Here is a 17,666-nt window from a genome sequence, read left to right as displayed (position 1 = left end):
ATAAAGGGTTATGTAGTTGCTGGGATTTTTTTTGTTCTTCTTCCCTTGTGAATCTCAGGGGAAAGTAATCCAAAGAGACAAAGAACATTTAAGACAGAAAATCATATGTGAACACACACTTCTGCAACTTACACTGAAAAGGGATTTTAAAAAAGCAAAAATGTTACCAATTACTAACTAAAATCAGGGTATGACCATCTGTAGAGGTGAAGTCTGTTTCCCTTGAAGTTACAAATGATCAGTTGATGTCCCCATCTGTCACAGTTCAGCAACAGAATTCAACACTTTGTAGTCCCACCTTTCAGAGCTCAAGGGACATATAATACTGTTAGAAAGTGGTAAGTGGTCCATATGATGATGACAATTTTCACTTAAGAAGTACTTACCCATGTTAAATGATACGGATAGTTGTAGCAGATTGCATTTTATTAATGTGGCTTTTGATATATACACTGATCAAAACAAATCTTGCTGCTACAGGTATCATCCTAAACTATTTTGACCAAAGCTAATGGAGATTCTCCACCCTGTCCCTGTCCCCTTTTTTCCTCTTTTTCTTTTTTTTTTAAAGATAGAGGAGGGAAAAATGATCTTCTTTGATCTGTGATGAGGAAGAGAGAAAAAAAGACTGTTCTGTTCAGGCTTTTGGCTAACACAACAAACAGTGTTTAAATTTTAACTTTGCTTAATTAATTAGTAATTCTGTTTAGTGCTGTCTGATCTTCATCCAAAAGGTATTTTGAAGCTTGAGAACTGAACATCAAAGTGTATTGGGTGAAGATGGTCAAGTAAGGCATTTAGTCTGGCAGTTGCTGTTGATGAAATACAGCCAGTTGGGGAACTAATTGGAAAAGGGAATCATAATCTGGCAAAATTCAATAAAATCCCTCCCTTCAGCAAACTCACTCCAGAGAGTGTGAGAAATCTGGGTTTAGTGTTTAAGCATGTATGAGTTACACCCAAGCTAGCAGATAGAGACTGTGTTATCCTTTGTATCTTCATCTTCAGTACAGATCTTTTTTTGGTAAGGAGATAGTAAAAAAAAATTTCCCCCCAGCAGCCAAAAAAAAAGAGATGCCAGACCTAGGAAGAAACCTGTGATTCTGTATCAAGGCTTGGAAGTGCTTCTACTTGTGTCACTAAGTGTCAAATTACTGGCATTGGCAAAAGGAATTGAAGCTTTAAGGGAGGTGATTTTGCATAGACCTGTGACTTTGACTGCTTTTTATTTAGGAGGGAAAAAGTCTGAACATTTGAGCACATTTCAGTTTAACTGAATGTCCTAGTGGTGACATGTCAGTTAGAATTGTTATCTAATGCCTGAATGATTAAAACATACTTTGATTGTCTTATTTTTGTTGGGGTTTGTTGGCAAGCCATCGCATGGTCTGAGTCATTATCCCTCTGTACTATGCCTAACTGTGTCCCCCTGGTCAGGTACTGGCAGTAGGACTTGTGTGGATCTTGAATCTTTTTTTTGTTTTCCACTGTGGTGTGCAATTCCTTTGTATTGTAACTGTCAACAGCTGTCAACAGCAAACAGTGAAAGAGATGAAAATTACTTCTTTTTTATTTTCAGGTTGAAACACCCATCCCAGACTACTACAAAGTATTGCTAGTACAGATCTTTCTAAATTGGTTTTGACTTGTCTCACTGGACTTAAAATGGACAATTAATTTCCCTACAGTAAATTTTGGAGGAGGCAGCTTGATCTTTGTTGTTTTGAAGGGTGTGTCTAATTCATCAGCTTCAGCTTTCAGCCAGAGAAAGTTGAATACATGCTTTTGGCACTGACCCAGGACAAGCCTGTTTTTCTATGTAGTTGTTCTGGTGGCTGTGGAACAGGAATGTTACTCCCTTCCTGGTCTTATTCTGCCTACGTTCATTTGCACTGGGGAAGAGGACCTTTGCTCATGCAAAGTTATCTCCGTTGGGGATGTGTTTCAATCAACTCTGGAATAAAACCTAAATGTGTGCTTAATGGCGGTGATATTGTGTAATCTATCACCTCCAGAAGAACTTAAAAGTGAAATCTGAATGTGAGTGTAATTGTTAATTAAAGAACTTTTCAATTTAGGCTTTCAAACATAGTTGTTGTTGCTCTGCTTGTCGTCATGCAGTCAGCAAAGAATGTCAGTTATGGTTGTCAAACCTGATTTTTAATGAAAAAATGTTGTCAGAAACAGATAATTTAGACATCGGAGACTTCAGGAACAACACCACAATTAATTCTCTTTCTATCCCTTTGGTACTCAGAGTCTCTCACTTGAAGTTCTGATGCATCTGCTAGATCTGTAAATTGGAAATGAAACCCTTACCCTATCGATGTCAATAGGAATTTTTACTACTGAGCATGGTTGGACCAGCTCTTTGATGCTCAGTTCTACCAGTCCAATATTGCTACTGAAGTTCAATTTGAGCTTCTGCAGAAGTGCTTATGACTTCATCTCCTTGTCTTGATATGCCTATACGTTTTTAATTTTTCTTTTTATCCTACTCCCCCCCAAGTCTCAGATTCTAGCGCGTGGTTTGTTGTTTTTCCCCACATACAGATAATTCTGTCCCTTTGTTTCTGGTAGTAGTTTTAAAGAATTGCTGTGGAATCCAGCCTATCCAACTTGAGGGGAAGGCTTATAATATTTCACTTCAAAGGATTTGGTTTCCTGTATGCCAGGTGCTCAGTTTCATAGGTGGCATTTTTGTCAGTTCTCCAGTTTTACCTTTAGTTTCTTTCAACAGTTACACAGTTCTGTCCTTGATATTAAGATAATAGTCACTGGTAACATCCACTTATAATTTAGCACTGTGGAATTACATAGCTTCTCCCACAGTTCTGCTTTCATAGTTAAGGCCCTGTGATCCACCACATACCTTTTGGAATGACTGTCATCCCAAAGAGTCTCTGAAATAGTTCATCTTTAGCCTCAGTTCTCCTAGCTGCTGTGCAGCTTTGGTCTTGGTAGCTGTAACTTAGACCTCAACATGCGTCAGAATTGCATCCTTTTTTATTTCTGGCCACAAGATCTTCTTAATCCATCTGACTAAAACACTAAATGCAATTGAAAAACAGAGTGAAACTGCCCTCTCTTTGAGAAGGAAAATCATCTGTTAAAGAGCATGGTGCTTTACTTGAACGAGGCTTCAAGAAAACTGAAATTATAAGCCACCTGAGTGATGGTGAAAGTTTAAACAGTCACTTTTCCATCTGACTGCAGCTGTATTTTGTCTCTCTGTTTTTTTACCCCTTATTCTCCAATGCAGGATAAGGGAAATGGAAGAATGCTTTGACTGTGTGAACCTACGTATTCTATGCTCATTCAATACACTCAGCCAAGAGATCATTTTTGCCTTATTTCTGGGCAAAATATTTCTGGGCAAAATTTCTAGGTGATTCCTAAGGAGCAGTTGTAATTACTACCCCTTTCTTTTCTTAGGAATGAATAAACCTTTGGAAAAACAGAGGTCTTCAGGGATGAGTCTTAATACCTTTAAACTGGTGTTCATTCTCTCCCTCTCTGCTTCCCCCACCTCAATTACAAGCAATTGGGTGGTAGTAATTAACAGTCTTAGAGAGAAACATCTGCTAGTACGCTTAAGCCAGTCAGTTTATTTTTCATGAAAGAATGGTATTTCACAATTTTTCCAGGCTAATATTTTTCCTTTATTGTCTTTCCAATTTCAAATATTGTCCAGACACATTTTTATAGTGTCTTAAGGTTATAGAAGTGAATACAAGACCGTTAATAATGAGCAAGAAAAGAGAACATCATAAAGAAAACATATGCAGTATTTCAGTTCATGAAACATTCTGTTAGGAACATTGTTTTTGAGAGCATATGGTTATTCCCATGAGGACTCATGAAAAGCAGTAAATGTACTGGGTTTTTTTCCCCCTCTCCAGTTCTGGATTCCCACAACAAGAGCAGTTTTCTCTGTGTACTCATCTATATAGCACGTTTTCTTTGTCAGGAGTTGTTGTCTGAGTGGGGAGGTAAGTAAGTATTTTTGCAGGGATGATATATTGCATGTCGACCTATTTCTGATGGCCTAGACTTTGGAAATACAAGTCTATTAATTCTCCACGCTCCTTTCAGATAGCTATCTTGTCTGGTCTAGTTTAGTATCATTGGCAGAGCTGAAAGGAAGTTCACATTGTGAATATATCTGAACCTTGGCATGCAGCTCCGCGGTGGATCTCTGTTTACAGGCTGCCAGTTTTAACTGTCCCAAGCAGACATTCTCATTTTATTTATAAGTAGGTTCAGCATGTGTTTGTATCCTTCATGAAACTGAGCACATGTCAATAGTCAAAACTAAGTATAGAAACAAGATACCAAACACTTACCCTTCTCTTCTCAGACAAAACAGTTGTACTCCAGTATATATTTTGAAATGTTCATTGGGTTTGGATAAAGTATGTGAGGATATGTGCACAGACACATTATTTGATCACTAATAAATATTATTTTAATACCTCCATATTCCCCTTTAAAGTTTCCTCATTTAGATGTAATTTTTCTTTGCTGAATGAAACTTGACATCAGGATGAGATCACCAGATTTGCCCATTTCATCTGAGCTCCAAAATGAGTAACTGATTTCAAAGGATAATTCCCCAAAGCAGCAAGGCCAATGAGTCTTCAGATCAAAGGTCAGCAAAGCTCAAAGAGATAATTTCTGGCATACAGTATTTAAACTCTCTCAAGAAGTGTACTGCAAGATGTATCCCCCTCCTTCCCCAGTAGTTGAACTCTTGTTTTTTTCAGAAGACTAATATGTCAGAGCACATTTTTTTCTCTGTTATATAAATAATACATTAAAGTGAAAGCTTCCTATCTGAACACAAACTGTACATCCAGAAGGGTTATTAAATGTGCCAGCAGAAGGGGTGTTTCTGAAACCAGAAGGTAAGCTGTGCCATTCCTTTCTGAAGCACCCTGGGATTTGGGGAACTCTGGTGCTCTCTTTGCACATGCTGGCATCTTTCAGCACAGTGCAAGGGCACAGTGGTGGAAGGGAGAGAATGCCCTGTAAGGCACATTGTTTTAACAGAAAGAAAAACAACAAAGAACATTGGGGCAGGAAATAGCCACCTTGTGCAAGATCTGCTCCTCAGGGTTCTCAGCCTAATGATATTTGCCATGCCAGTGTCGTGTGGGAAGCTGTGTCTTAACAGGTAGAAGACCACTGTAGAAGTCTTTTGGCCATTAGGTACCTTTATATATTTGAAAGTATATGTGATAACAGGGGTGGATTTTTTATTCTTTCAGTCAGTTGTCCACTGTTCCAATGAAGCTAGAGATCTTACCAGCCCACCTTTATTTGTTTCACATTCCCTAGAGTGAGATTGTGAGGGATTGAAAAAGTCCCTCTTACAAATGTCTCTGTCAACTTAGAACTGTTCATGTGAGAAACTAATCACTGGTACTCACTAAAAATCCAGGTGCATGTTTTAACAGTAACAAAGAACTAATATAACTGTCCTTGTTATGAAGGCCTATGTTATCTTTTAATTTCTTACTCGTTTTAGAAGGGAAAAACAAGACTGGACTAAGGTAGACAACCAAATGTCTTGTTTTATGAGAGTCTTTTTTGTGGCCTTAGCTTTGAACTTCCAAGAGTATGTATTTGTATTTATGGACAAAGTGAGTATAAAGGAAATAGCCCTTCTGATATACTTCAAAGTTCTGTATTGTAAGTAATATTAAATATGTGGCTTCATTACGGTAAAAAAACTTCCTAAGAAACAATCTCTGCTCATCCATTAACACTAGGTTAAAAGGACGAGGGAAAAAAACGCCTGTCAAGTGCGCTTTCTGTTCTTTCAATTGACCTTCCTGCTTACCTTGCGTTTGGTGTAGGGGATCTTAATGTGGCTTTGAGTAGAAAACAAAGTGTAACATTGTGTCAGGATGTGCATAATAAATACTATGTCTGCTTGCACTTGTACAATGCAAATTATCTGTGTGTGTTGGAAAGTATAATGTCAGAACTGCAAGTAAGTATCAAAGTCAGGAAATTCCAAAGCTTATGATTTCTAACTCATTCCCCCTTTCTTTGCTGCACATCCAGACTATTTTATGGTATACTGCAGTTTTGAAAGCAAACAAACAACAAAAAAATACAATAGTGTTACATTTAAACAAAGAAATGAGACTAGAAAGTATGATACATATTGCAGTGTGGTAATGTGAGTGAAGTGGCAAAAATATTAGCTTTTAGAATTTGTCAGTGTATACAGCTCTGGTAACGGTTGGTGTTTTTTGTTTGTTTTTTATAAACTAGTTGTTCTATTTTAAACGTGAAAGAAAATGGCTAATATAGTATCTTGATTTCTAGTGCGTTAGAGACGTGCTTTCCTGGGAGACAACTCATTAGTGCCTGACATTAGGAAAGCCACACAGTAACCCAGTTTGAAATGGATCATCCTGAGCTAGAGGGGATCACGTCTTCTTTTTTGTAAGGAATCTGACTTTACTGAACTGGCACTTGCATGAGATATTACTTACAAAGGCATCCCCAAGAAATGATTCCTGCATAGCTTTAGGATAAAGGCTTCGGGTAAAAGCAATTGCTGCAGTGCAAGAGAAAAAATGCTGACTTTAAGGCCCACATTCTTACAATATCTTCTACTTTGTGGGGAATAAGCAGGATTACTACCATGTCTAAAAAAGTATGCACATAACATTGTTGGCAGAGGTATGTGGATGTGTTAATAAAATCATATCAAAAAAGCTGGAGGGCAGGGTTAAAAAAATCTGTGTATATTTTCATAATGCTAATGACTATAGAATTAATTTTCTTCAGATATAGGGTTTCATCATGTGCAAGGCTGAGTTCCTCAGCAGGAACCAAAGGCACAGCTATTAAGTTTCTGGGCATTTGAGTCCACATGAGGAGTATATATAGCTTTCTGTAACATATCTGATAAATGTTATGACACGTTGTGATATATGTCTGATAGATGCTCATATCAATGCTCTTTATGAATGTTATTGAATTATGCAAATACATCATGTTTTAACTTGAAATTTAGGTGAAGTATGCTTCTTCATACATACTTGAGAAATTGCAGCTTAACCCTTTTTGGCAGGTACTGTTACATTTTTTGAAGGTAGTGAGGCTTGTGAGTATTCGAAGAGGGAAATTGGAAGAGAATGAGACTTTGTTTCAGCATCATTACTTCATTCACTGCTGGTGCATGCAATGTGGTTTTGCAATATGTCACAAGCTTTCAATATTTTGCAAATTATTCAACTTATTTACAGTAACAGTTCTGCTGATTTATATTCTCACAATATTATGCTTGAACTTCCTGTGACTCCAGTGATATTTGTAGGAGAGACTGTGTACCAATAGCCGTTGGTAGATTGTCTACTGAAATTATGCCAAATGTGTAGTGAACACAAACGCAAATCAAGTATAATGATCCTCTCATACAAGTTTACTGAAATCAATCTCACCCTAAATGTAAAGACAGATTTGCAAATATAAGACTGCTTTGACATTTCCTTATAAGCATTTTTTTCTTAAATATATTTCTCACAGTGGCTTTGCCTCCAGAGAAGACAGATGGAGTTTGCAGTGGAGATGAAAAGAAAGCAGAAAAAGAAAGTGACACACGCACAGGTTCCAAGAAGCAGCTGAAATTTGAAGTAAGTCTTCTATATCTTTAAGTTTCACCATACTGACATAATTATGGTAGAAAAATAACCTGTGGACCAAATAGTGTCCTCTGAAGCATAACTCCCAGTGACTTTAACGGATACAGGAAGAAGCAAAACTGGCACAAGTCAGTGTCTTACTATTGATGCTACTTATGAGGTGATTAGTGAGATTTATTTCCAGGTTTGGAGAAGATCAAATGTGGATCATTCCTCCATAGAATCTGAAATGTATTGTAGGAAGAGGCATTCAGTTTAACACTTTATCTGTTATCCTTAGTAATTTATTATGCCAGCTATACCGCGTTAGCCAATTTTTAGATTAACTTTCATGGACTATTGCACTTGATTAAATCTGCCTAGTGTAAAATATGTTTGTCAAAGCTTCCTTAACCATCACTCTTGTGTGCCTGGGCCTCCAAAGTGAAATAACCCCGACCTGCTACACAGGAAATCCATCTGATCACATGGCAGGAGGAAAAGGATCCTGGAGGGCAATGAGTCTGATGATCTGTTTCCTTGTAGACTTATGAACATCATAAAACTGCCAGACATTGTGTGTAGTTGGCAGGTTTTGTTTTTATAGGGAGTGATTTAATAAATATGAGTATTGAAACATACTGTCATCCAGCTAGAGAGTTGTCTGTCTTGGTGAGGAGGAAGATACTCCAGTACCGGCAAGAAACAGCATGAATTTTCATCTCTCTGTGCACTTCAGCAGACTGGCAAACTTCTGCCTTTTAGTGCTGTCAGCCTGTCACAGTAATGAGCTTTGCTTTCTCAATTGTTATTTAAAAGACCGTGCAGCCACCTTGCAGTGTGGCTGGAGTGTTCATTTCCTTCTCTAGAGCAGGTTTAGTAGTCTGATGTGATTTAGGGGTTTTTTTACTGTTTTAAAGCTGATGAAAAGGAAGTGGCTTTCCTATAGGCAGTTCAGGTGCTGTTAGGTGCTTGTGTGCCTCCTGGGGAGGTGAGTATTCTTGCCTTTTTTTTTTGCACAGTGAGAACTCCTTTTCTAGGCACATTTTGTATTCTACTTTGAGCAGCAGACATTTGTAGACAGGAAAGGCATGATAAATTGCAATTAACAGTGCCTTGATATTTGGATGTTGGAGGACACCTGTCAACATGGCTGATGCCAGAGTAGCTGGAACTCCACTGTACCAGCAAAGTCTGTGTTTGTTCCCAAGTAGTTTTTGGCATGCCATAAAGGTTAGCACTTGGTACTAGGCAGCATGACTAATGCAGGGAAGGTTGCCATGGCTCTTAGCTAAGCAGAGCACATCCTCACATAAAGATGTTATGTTAGACGATGTGGGACAGGGAAGTATTAATATGTGGCAAGAAACCAAGTATTGATATTTTTTCCCTTGTTCTACAAATGAAAGTTTTCCAGCTATGTAAGCTAGAAGCTAAGAGCTTGGTAAATGTTTCAAAGGTATAAAAGAATCAGAACCACAACTGTTGAGACTAGAGGTCTAAATCTGAGGTGGATGTGATTTGGCTTTTAAAGATGCCGGGAATGTTTATGTAATATGAAACTGTGTTTCCACAGTAGAGTGTGGGGCACTTGGCAGCTTTCAACCGGGCTTGTTACAACGGAGAGAAGATTGCCTTTGAACTCAGCAGGGGACAGGGGGTACCGGTAACTGCTGTAGGGAATTGGTTTCAAGTCAGAAGATCAACCAGGTATTTTGAGCCCTATCATGCTGAAGCTATTTGGAGCTGTTTATTTTACTTGCATACAGTGGCTTTCATTTTAATTGCACTGTAACTTTTCTGTTTTGCCTTATTGTGGCTCTGGATAATTTTGATTGCACAGGTCTTGAGAGAAAGCAAACAATTTGCACCCAGGTGACTGGAGTCAGTCAAAGTGCATCCTTTGTTCTTGACTGAAGTCTTGGTTTGGGTGGTTTTTTTTTTCCTTTTAACAAATTGATTATTTCAGGCTTTCCACAGATTGCTCTCTCACTAACAGAAACACAATTAAAATAAAGAGCAGGCACTACTCCCAAGTTGTTCTTACCTGCCGCTTCCCAGGCAGGCACCGTTTCAGGAGCTTCAGTGGCATGATGCTGTACTGCACTAACTCTGACAACCTTGGGTATTGAATATCTGTGTCAAGGACGGGCCTCATCAGTGGGAGTTTGTGCCATATGTCCACTTTATATTGATGACTGCTTCTGGCACTGTGGTGTACCGCCTCATTCTGTCAGTCTGTTTCTGTTATCTCTCTCTTCCTGAGTTAAGTAGAGTTTTCTTTCTTACTCTTTAGTGGGAAATCTTATATTTCAAGAGCTTTAGGGAGTGGTTTTCTCATACCTTTTGTGTGTTTTCTACAATGAAGTAGAAAGCTTCTAGAAGATTCGCTAAGTTCTAGCCCAGGGAAGTTAGGATTATCATGTGATTGTGATGACACTCCTTCATTGTGTTGGATAGAAGCCTCTTTGGGACATATCCTAAAAGCTTCCTCCCGCAAGGGAGGGAGGAAAGAAGAAAGCAAAAACGGCCTCCTCCTATGGAGAGTCTCCTCTGCAAACAGGCCTTTTGCTTTAGGTAATGAGCTGCTCTTTGCATGTTTCTTAGGAATTGCAATGTGATGTGTCTGTAGAGGAAGATAACAGGCAAGAATGGACCTTCACACTGTATGACTTTGATAACAACGGAAGAGTCACACGAGAGGTAAGCAAAGTACAGCTGCCCCTTTGTGTGCAGCATTTGCTAACAAGAGAAGTGTTTTGTAACAGGAACATTTTTTCTTCGATGAAATAGAGGTGTCCTGCCAACTTAAACAGTAGTTTCCATGGACCCTTCCCTCCTAGAAACAATCCCACCAGTAGTTTACTGTTTTCAGATGTACTGTACCACTTTTTAAGCTGGTTGTTGTTTAATATCTGGGATTAGCCTTTAAAAAATAGTACTGGCATTTTAAGAGGAAAAATGTCTGAAACAACTGAACAACTAAACACATTGTCAAAATAAACCCCTGCAAATGTATATTGTTCTGGCTTCTGTCCTGCTTTTCAGAGTTAAGCTAATCAAATAGCAAGATTGCTTTCTGACATTCTTTCCAGTAGGACTAACTATACTGTTCTGTTTTTTTCATGCTTATTAGACTAGTCTCTGCCTTCTCTCTCCAAGTATAAGGAACATTGATGATAAATGCTGGAAGACCATAGTGAATGGCTGTCAAAGTATACCCATGTGTAAATATTTATTATCAGGATGTCTTCAAGTAGCATTTCCTGTGCAAATAAGAAGCCAAATAAGAGGATGTATAGATTAGAATACAGTCCTTTAGCAGAACTGTTTCTACCCAGTTGAATAATGTATCTTCTAGAAGAATTATTTTTGCTGAGATTTACTGCAACATACTGTCATTGATTTTTTTGTGAATTGTGTTTACTGGCTCCCATGCCTTCAGATAATCAGCTGAAAATTGACAGATTTTGTCTCTCTTGTCTCTTAAACTGATGTCTATGGAAGTTACTGAGAACTGATTGAAAGGAAGAAGGTAAATACTGAAAATGTAGTGACTTTAGACAACAAATGAGGACAGAATTATTTCATAGAAGATTGAACCAAATCTCTTTTGACATTTATGAACAAATTGCCAAATGTGATGATTGTTCAGGGTTTTTAACATGTATATGAACATCATTACTAGGCTTTTTTGATTGTCTGTATTCTGACAGTACTTTGAATAGTCAAATGAAATCTGTGCCACTCATGCCAGAGGATAAGCAGAGACAAATTTACAGGCCAAGTCCAGAGTTTCAAATGGGAAGATGAGATATATAGAGAGAGGACAAAGAGAAGGAGGGTTGGGGTGAGGAAGTAGTATTGTATTTGTTAATGTATGGGAAACAGGAACAAGAAAAATGAAATAATTTGCCTGGAGTCTCACAGAACCTAGCAGCAGATTGAACCCAGATCTTTCAAGACCCAAGGCTAAGTCTTCCTTACAAGATTATCATGACTCTCGAAGAATAAGAAAAAAGGCACAAACCCCAAACCCACACATATGAGTGTCCTTGACATTCAGACATGGAACTCCCATTAATGTCAGTGGGAGTTCCATGTGCTGAGCATAACAAAAATACGCTTTTAAGTATGAATGCAATTATTATTTGTCATTATGTGGTACACCAAAGGGCTTAATTTGACTGTACTTAGAGAATATGTTGCAGCCAAACTCTACCTCTCTCTGCCACAAGAGCAGACTGCAGCTTAACTGAAACTGAATCTGTTCAAGGATTGAAAATTATGCTACTATGAGGTCTGGAGGCTGATACATTCAGACTTGAACCTGTGCCAAAAGAATTTCTTTTAACCAAGGGACCAAATAGGTTGATAATTTTCAGCTCTTTACCTGTGACCAAACATAGGAACAAATAGTACGTACCATTGCAGGATTTCTCAGTTACACACTTCTTTTGCAAGCTGTTTCTATAATCCATCTTGTTACTTGTCTTCCATTGAATCCAGATACAACTTAAGAGTTGTGTGAGAATGACTAATGATAGCAGCTCATAGATAATCTTGGAGACAGAAGAGGAATTTCAGTCTCTTCATGTGACATAGAATTTCTTGTTCTACTAGCCCCTGAGAGACTGGCAGTTGATGTAGCGGGCCTGATACTGTGGTTTGTCAATCAGCTCTGTTCCTGATCCAGCAAAGGACTTAACGATGGTGAACATTAAACTTGTGAATAGTTTAAATTAAAATGAATGGAACACATGCTTTGAGTTAAAAGTATGTAAAGCACATTGCTGAATCAGGGACAGAATGGACAGTCTGAGGAAGAGGGCTGATCTGTACCAGTGCCATTTAGTGAGCTGATGAAAATGCTTTCAGAACTGGTCAGCTTTTCTAAACAAAGGTCCAGTGTTGTAGTGAGAAAAGCTTCGTGTGGACCTTTTCTCCTTCTTCAAAGATGTAATTTTAGTGTGTCCTGGATTTATAGCTGGATTTAACCGTGAGGTGAGATTTCTTAAGTCAGATTTGTATCTGTAGATCTTGAGGTGCCTTACAAAAAGCAATCAGTCTTATTCTTGTTTTTCATGTTGGAAAAGTGAAACCCTGGAAAAGGAGGTGTCTTGCCCACCCACATCCATTTCATTTGATTCAAAGTCTTTTTGCTTAAAACATTGGACTTCACGTCCAGAGAGCGTCTAAAGGAATACACAGTGTTAAACCAAGTTTGTAAGAGACATGTAGGTGGGGCACAGTTTTACAAGTGGACTAAATGTTTTTTTCATTAAAATGTTTGAAAATTGTAAGTAAGATACGGATTTCGTTACTGGATAAAATTTCCCTTGGGTTTTGCACAATGACGGATCACCGCAAGAGCGTTCAAATTCCATCGTATTGATTTTTTTTTCTGGATCTTAACAGTATCTTCAGAACTTAATGCTGCTTTGATATCCTCCTAGAGTCTGTATGACTTGTTTCGTAGTCGTTATAATTAGAAATTCAGATCTAGCCATACTTCTTGAAGGGATATACCCATTATGAAAGCGTAATTGTTGGGATGGCAAAATTAGTCTTACTGTATGTTAGTAAACTACCACTTTTTCTATCATAGAAAAAAACCCCTTTCCAATCTTTTTGGTGTAGCGAGAGATAACTTTTCCTGCTCTAATATATATATTACAAAACGTGGCTAATACTGTTTCTCTTCATTCCATAAGCCATAAGAGGACAATTCATTGTGTACTGCAGACCTTTTTAGAACCGACAGCTGCACTGTAATTATCTTCACACAGATATTTGTAATCGAACTTGAAACTTGGATAATTGAACTGATGTGTTTTGATCCATGAGCTTTTATATTGAGCTCTCTGAATGTAATTATACTTAACAAACACTAGCTTTTCTCTTTTTTTTTGATGGGGACAGGAGGTGGTGGTTGGTGGTTCCCAATCAGTTCTTTCTTGGAAAATTTTCTTTGTTGAGTGACTGCACAGGAATAAGCACAAAATAACAATGCTTTTGGGGAGTAAAAAAAAAAAAAAAGAGGATTTCATCTAGAGTAGTTGTTGAATAGACAGCAAGTGAAGCTCCTTTCAGGTTCCAAATAAGAGTGATTCAAAAATGTATTTGATCAAACAAAGCTGATGTTGCAATAAAAACATCCTGCTGTTTGTAAAAATCAGACTACAAACAAAGTACAAATAAGACATTTGTACTTTTCTGAGGGAAAGATAATGAACTCATATTGATGTTTCTCTATGCATTTTTAATGCTAAGAATATTCTTTGTATCGTATGTTAAATACCCAATTTTCCTCTTACATTTCCTTTTTTTCTTTCTCTTTTGAGTTATTTTTGCTTATATCCTCTGTAGTGAGTGAAAAGCTTTGAGATTGTTTCTGTGTTCAGGATTCAGCACCAAATCTTTGACTTGGGGAATGATACTGACTTTTTGGGGGCTACCATTCATCATCCTGGCCCTTATCTTGAAATTTACCTGTTTTCACCGTATTTGTCAACACTGTATTAACTCGTGATATAGAAAGAGCAATGGAACCAATGCATAGAGGAATAATGTCTGTCTGTGTCAGAGGGGCCATCATTTCAGATATTAAATTTGGTGGATTTGTGTCAGGGGGAAATATTAAGAAGAAATATTACTTTCTCTTTTAGTTTTGAAGGGACTGAGAGAGATCTCTCCCTAACAAGTTACAAAGAATCAGGCTGAGTGCTTTTTAAGTGTTATTAAATTCATTGTGATTTTTTTGGGGAGGGCAGGAGGGATTGTATGTTTAGTATAAAGGAGATAATTAAAATAATCTTTTTTTTTTTCCCCCATTTAATATTCTATTTTAAAAATTCACAATTATTTTTAACTAGAAATGGTTTAAAAGTACCTTTCATTTAAAAAAAAAAGCAAATTATATTTTGGGGAAAATGATAAGCACTGAAAAATCTGTTCCTGTTTATTTGAGAAATGTTGGATGATACTTTTTGTGTGAGAAGTGCCAAAAGTCTCAAGCAAAGCAGTTGCAAAATCATGTGACTAGTAAAAGTCATAATCCATTGTGTAGAAAAGTTAGGGTGTTTTGGTAGATGGTTTTTGAGACAAGCTGGTTTGTATACTAGAAGAGAAGAGAATTTAGCTAGCTTTTTTTTTTTTCTTGATCATGGATGCTAAATTTCTTGAGGACAGTGAAATGTACAAGCTGGTATGTAGAAGATGAAGATGGCTCTGTAAGGAATTTAAATACAGGTGATGTTCAGTGGGTCAGCTTTCAAGGGGATTGTAAATTGCCCCAGTCTCCTGGCAGGCTACTGGAAGGTGAAAGTTCTTTTGGTGACAGAGACATAAGTACAAAACACAAGTTTTGTAACATGTATTTTACTGGTCTGTTGCTACTAATTTGATGAGAAGCCATTACCATATTAGCTGTGAAAAAAGGGTTGTGAGAATGTAGCTTTAGTCATGGTTCAAAACTTGTTGACAACTACCATTCCTACCAGAGCACTACCTCAGGCATTTGTATGTTGTAATTGTGAAGCAATAACAGGAAAGCAACAGGAGATTCAAGCTGCCTTGTAGCTGGTACCTACTTGGCCAGGACCTGGTTAGATAACAGAGTAGCAAATGATCCAAGCAGACTTGTCTGACCAAATCAGAACTGTCAGTGTTCTAGAATTCCCAACCCCAAATTAAGACCACATGTAAATGAATCCTGTAATAAAAATGTTGTTGTTGGTTTTACAAAGATCAACGTAAGCATTAAACACTTATGGATAGATGTTCCTAACCTCCGTCTTGGTATATATCCACTCTGACAACCACGTTCATTCAGTGCCAGAACGCAGACCATTATGAAGGTAGTTGGCTATTAGACATGTAATGAAGCATAAAGGCAGCAGAACATAAGGCCACAGGTGCCCTGCTGCCTCTGTCCAACCTTTTAAACCACTTGGGGCCTGGACATTAATTTGGGTTAATTCAGACCTGTTTGCCTGCAAGGTGTAAATTGTCCTGATGTGTGTGGACACACATCTGACTTGCCAAATATGTGTCACAGAAATACTGCAACTGGCCTTCGATGTGACAACATTTGGGAGTACTTTCAAAACTGCTGAGTCAAGAGACTTGTTGGAGAAAGACCCTCCCAGAACACAAGGGGCAGATTCTGTGCTGGTTAGCAAGTGAGACCTTATGACTGAAAAGAAAATCATGTAAAAGGACAGTGGGAGTAAGGACTTTGTCTCTGCCCACTGAAGTTAAAATAGTACAAATATCTGAAGTAGCTGAAAAAAGGAAAGAAGGCAGATTATTATGAATCTAAGAGTTGATAATAACTTCTTCTAGGCTTGTGTGGAAAAATGCCATGTTGGCTAACCAATACTTGTTAAGGAATGTATGGGAAAGGCTCCGTTCACCAAAGTGCTGTGTGTGAAGCCCTGTTAAGTATAAATACAGTGGTTAAGTATTCTGCTGAAGGGGAAGATTTGGCTTATCAAGGTGTAGAATTATAGAACAATACTCCTAGAACATAATTTATGGAGGCCATATAAAACAACAGATGTGTTTTGTTTGTCTGTGTTCTTGCTTGGTTGCATTTTTCTCATAGATTAAATAAAAATCTAGCACTTCATGCTGGTTGTCAGCTGTGTCTATTTAGAGGTCTGGCTAGATTTCAAATTAGAGAGAAAGTGTGAGAAATGAGATGTGTTAAAGAGCTGTGAAGTGTCCACCAGGTTGTTACTGAGCAGTCTTTCCCTCATTCAAGTTTTAGTGGTTCTTGTCAAGAGTATGGAAAGCAGCTACTGACATGGTAGTAACAATCCATATATAGAGACTCTTATGGCAATGGTAGAGAAAATGTGTCAGTGAGGAAATAAAGAATAGACTGCAAATTCTACTTTTTATGACGATGTTATCTTGAACTCACAAGTCTGCAGAAATTCCACTGAGTGCAGAAAAGTTAGAGAGAGTACATGTTAAGACAAAATCTGGATCTTCCAGGATTTAGTTATTGATTCTGCCTATTGAGATGGAAAGTCATCTACTGCAAAATCTTTTATCCTGTCCATAAGCTCAGTATTTCCCTAAGTTCTGTGTGAGTAGAAATTAGTATTTCTGTGTCACCTTTAAAGCTGGTTAGATAATGAGGACTGTGTGATATATTGACTGCTGAAATACTGAGACTCCTTAGGGCATGCTAAGCTTTGAGCTGCCACTGTTACAGGCATGACTGCTGGGCAAAGGAAAAATTGTAAAGGTTTTGAATTTTGATAGACCCAACTCTTAATCCTCAAAAACAATTATACTTTAACAAGAGATGATTTAGCTTTTTCCTCAGAGTTTGCAGGTATCTGGAAAGAGCTTAGCTACTAGAATAGATAAAGGTACAGGAAGAATAGCATGGAGAAATTGTCAGCTCTACATGGAATGATATCTTTATAGCCTACAATGGTCAGTATGTGTTGGCCATGTGTTTGTGTCCAACATCAATTTGAATTAAATATCTTTGAGGAAGAGCAGTGAGCCAAGAGATCTCCTTTTCATCCTGGCAGTTTAAGGTAGTACCCTATTTAAGCCTGCCTGAATTAGGGCAATCTGAGAGACCTTTGAGAATCACCAGCTACTGAACAGTGTTTCTCCTGTTTGAAACAGTTAGCTTATTAAACTTGGCTACTGTTCTTTCTGATATAGCCAAACATCAAAGCATTTGTTCAGGATCCATTGCCTTCAAAGAGATGTGTGAAGAATGTTCAGTAATAGGCCTGACTGGATAATCTCTACTGTTCAGAAATGTAAGTTTAGAACAGGCTTGAATTTTGCAAAATAAGCTAGACCCTAAAATGCATATGATAGAGTGACATTCAGGCACTATTTCCAAAGCTGAGGTTTACAGTTCTGCCACTTCTTTTACAGTTTTTCCGCTATGTAATCAACCATATGTAATCAACTATCCCAAGAAAAAGACTCTGAGAAGTCGTAAGACTGTAATGTCAAAGATTTTCTTCAATTTGTGTGTTTGTT

General features: G+C 37.8%; 1 protein-coding gene across 1 annotated transcript in view; it reads left to right on the top strand.

Moving 5' to 3' along the window:
* NKD1 (NKD inhibitor of WNT signaling pathway 1) overlaps positions 1–17,666 on the top strand; it is a 108,873-nt gene that overhangs the window by 78,241 nt on the left and 12,966 nt on the right. Inside the window, exons 6-7 of the mRNA XM_062007669.1 lie at positions 7,549–7,655; positions 10,251–10,346. Coding sequence (XP_061863653.1) covers positions 7,549–7,655; positions 10,251–10,346 — 203 coding nt within the window. The remainder of the gene's footprint in view (positions 1–7,548; positions 7,656–10,250; positions 10,347–17,666) is intronic.

The sequence above is a fragment of the Colius striatus genome, chromosome 14, assembly GCF_028858725.1.
Source record: "Colius striatus isolate bColStr4 chromosome 14, bColStr4.1.hap1, whole genome shotgun sequence".
Classification (NCBI taxonomy): Eukaryota; Metazoa; Chordata; class Aves; order Coliiformes; family Coliidae; genus Colius; species Colius striatus.
Note: the sequence above shows the minus strand (reverse complement) of the source record. Positions and strands in the feature narration are given on the sequence as shown.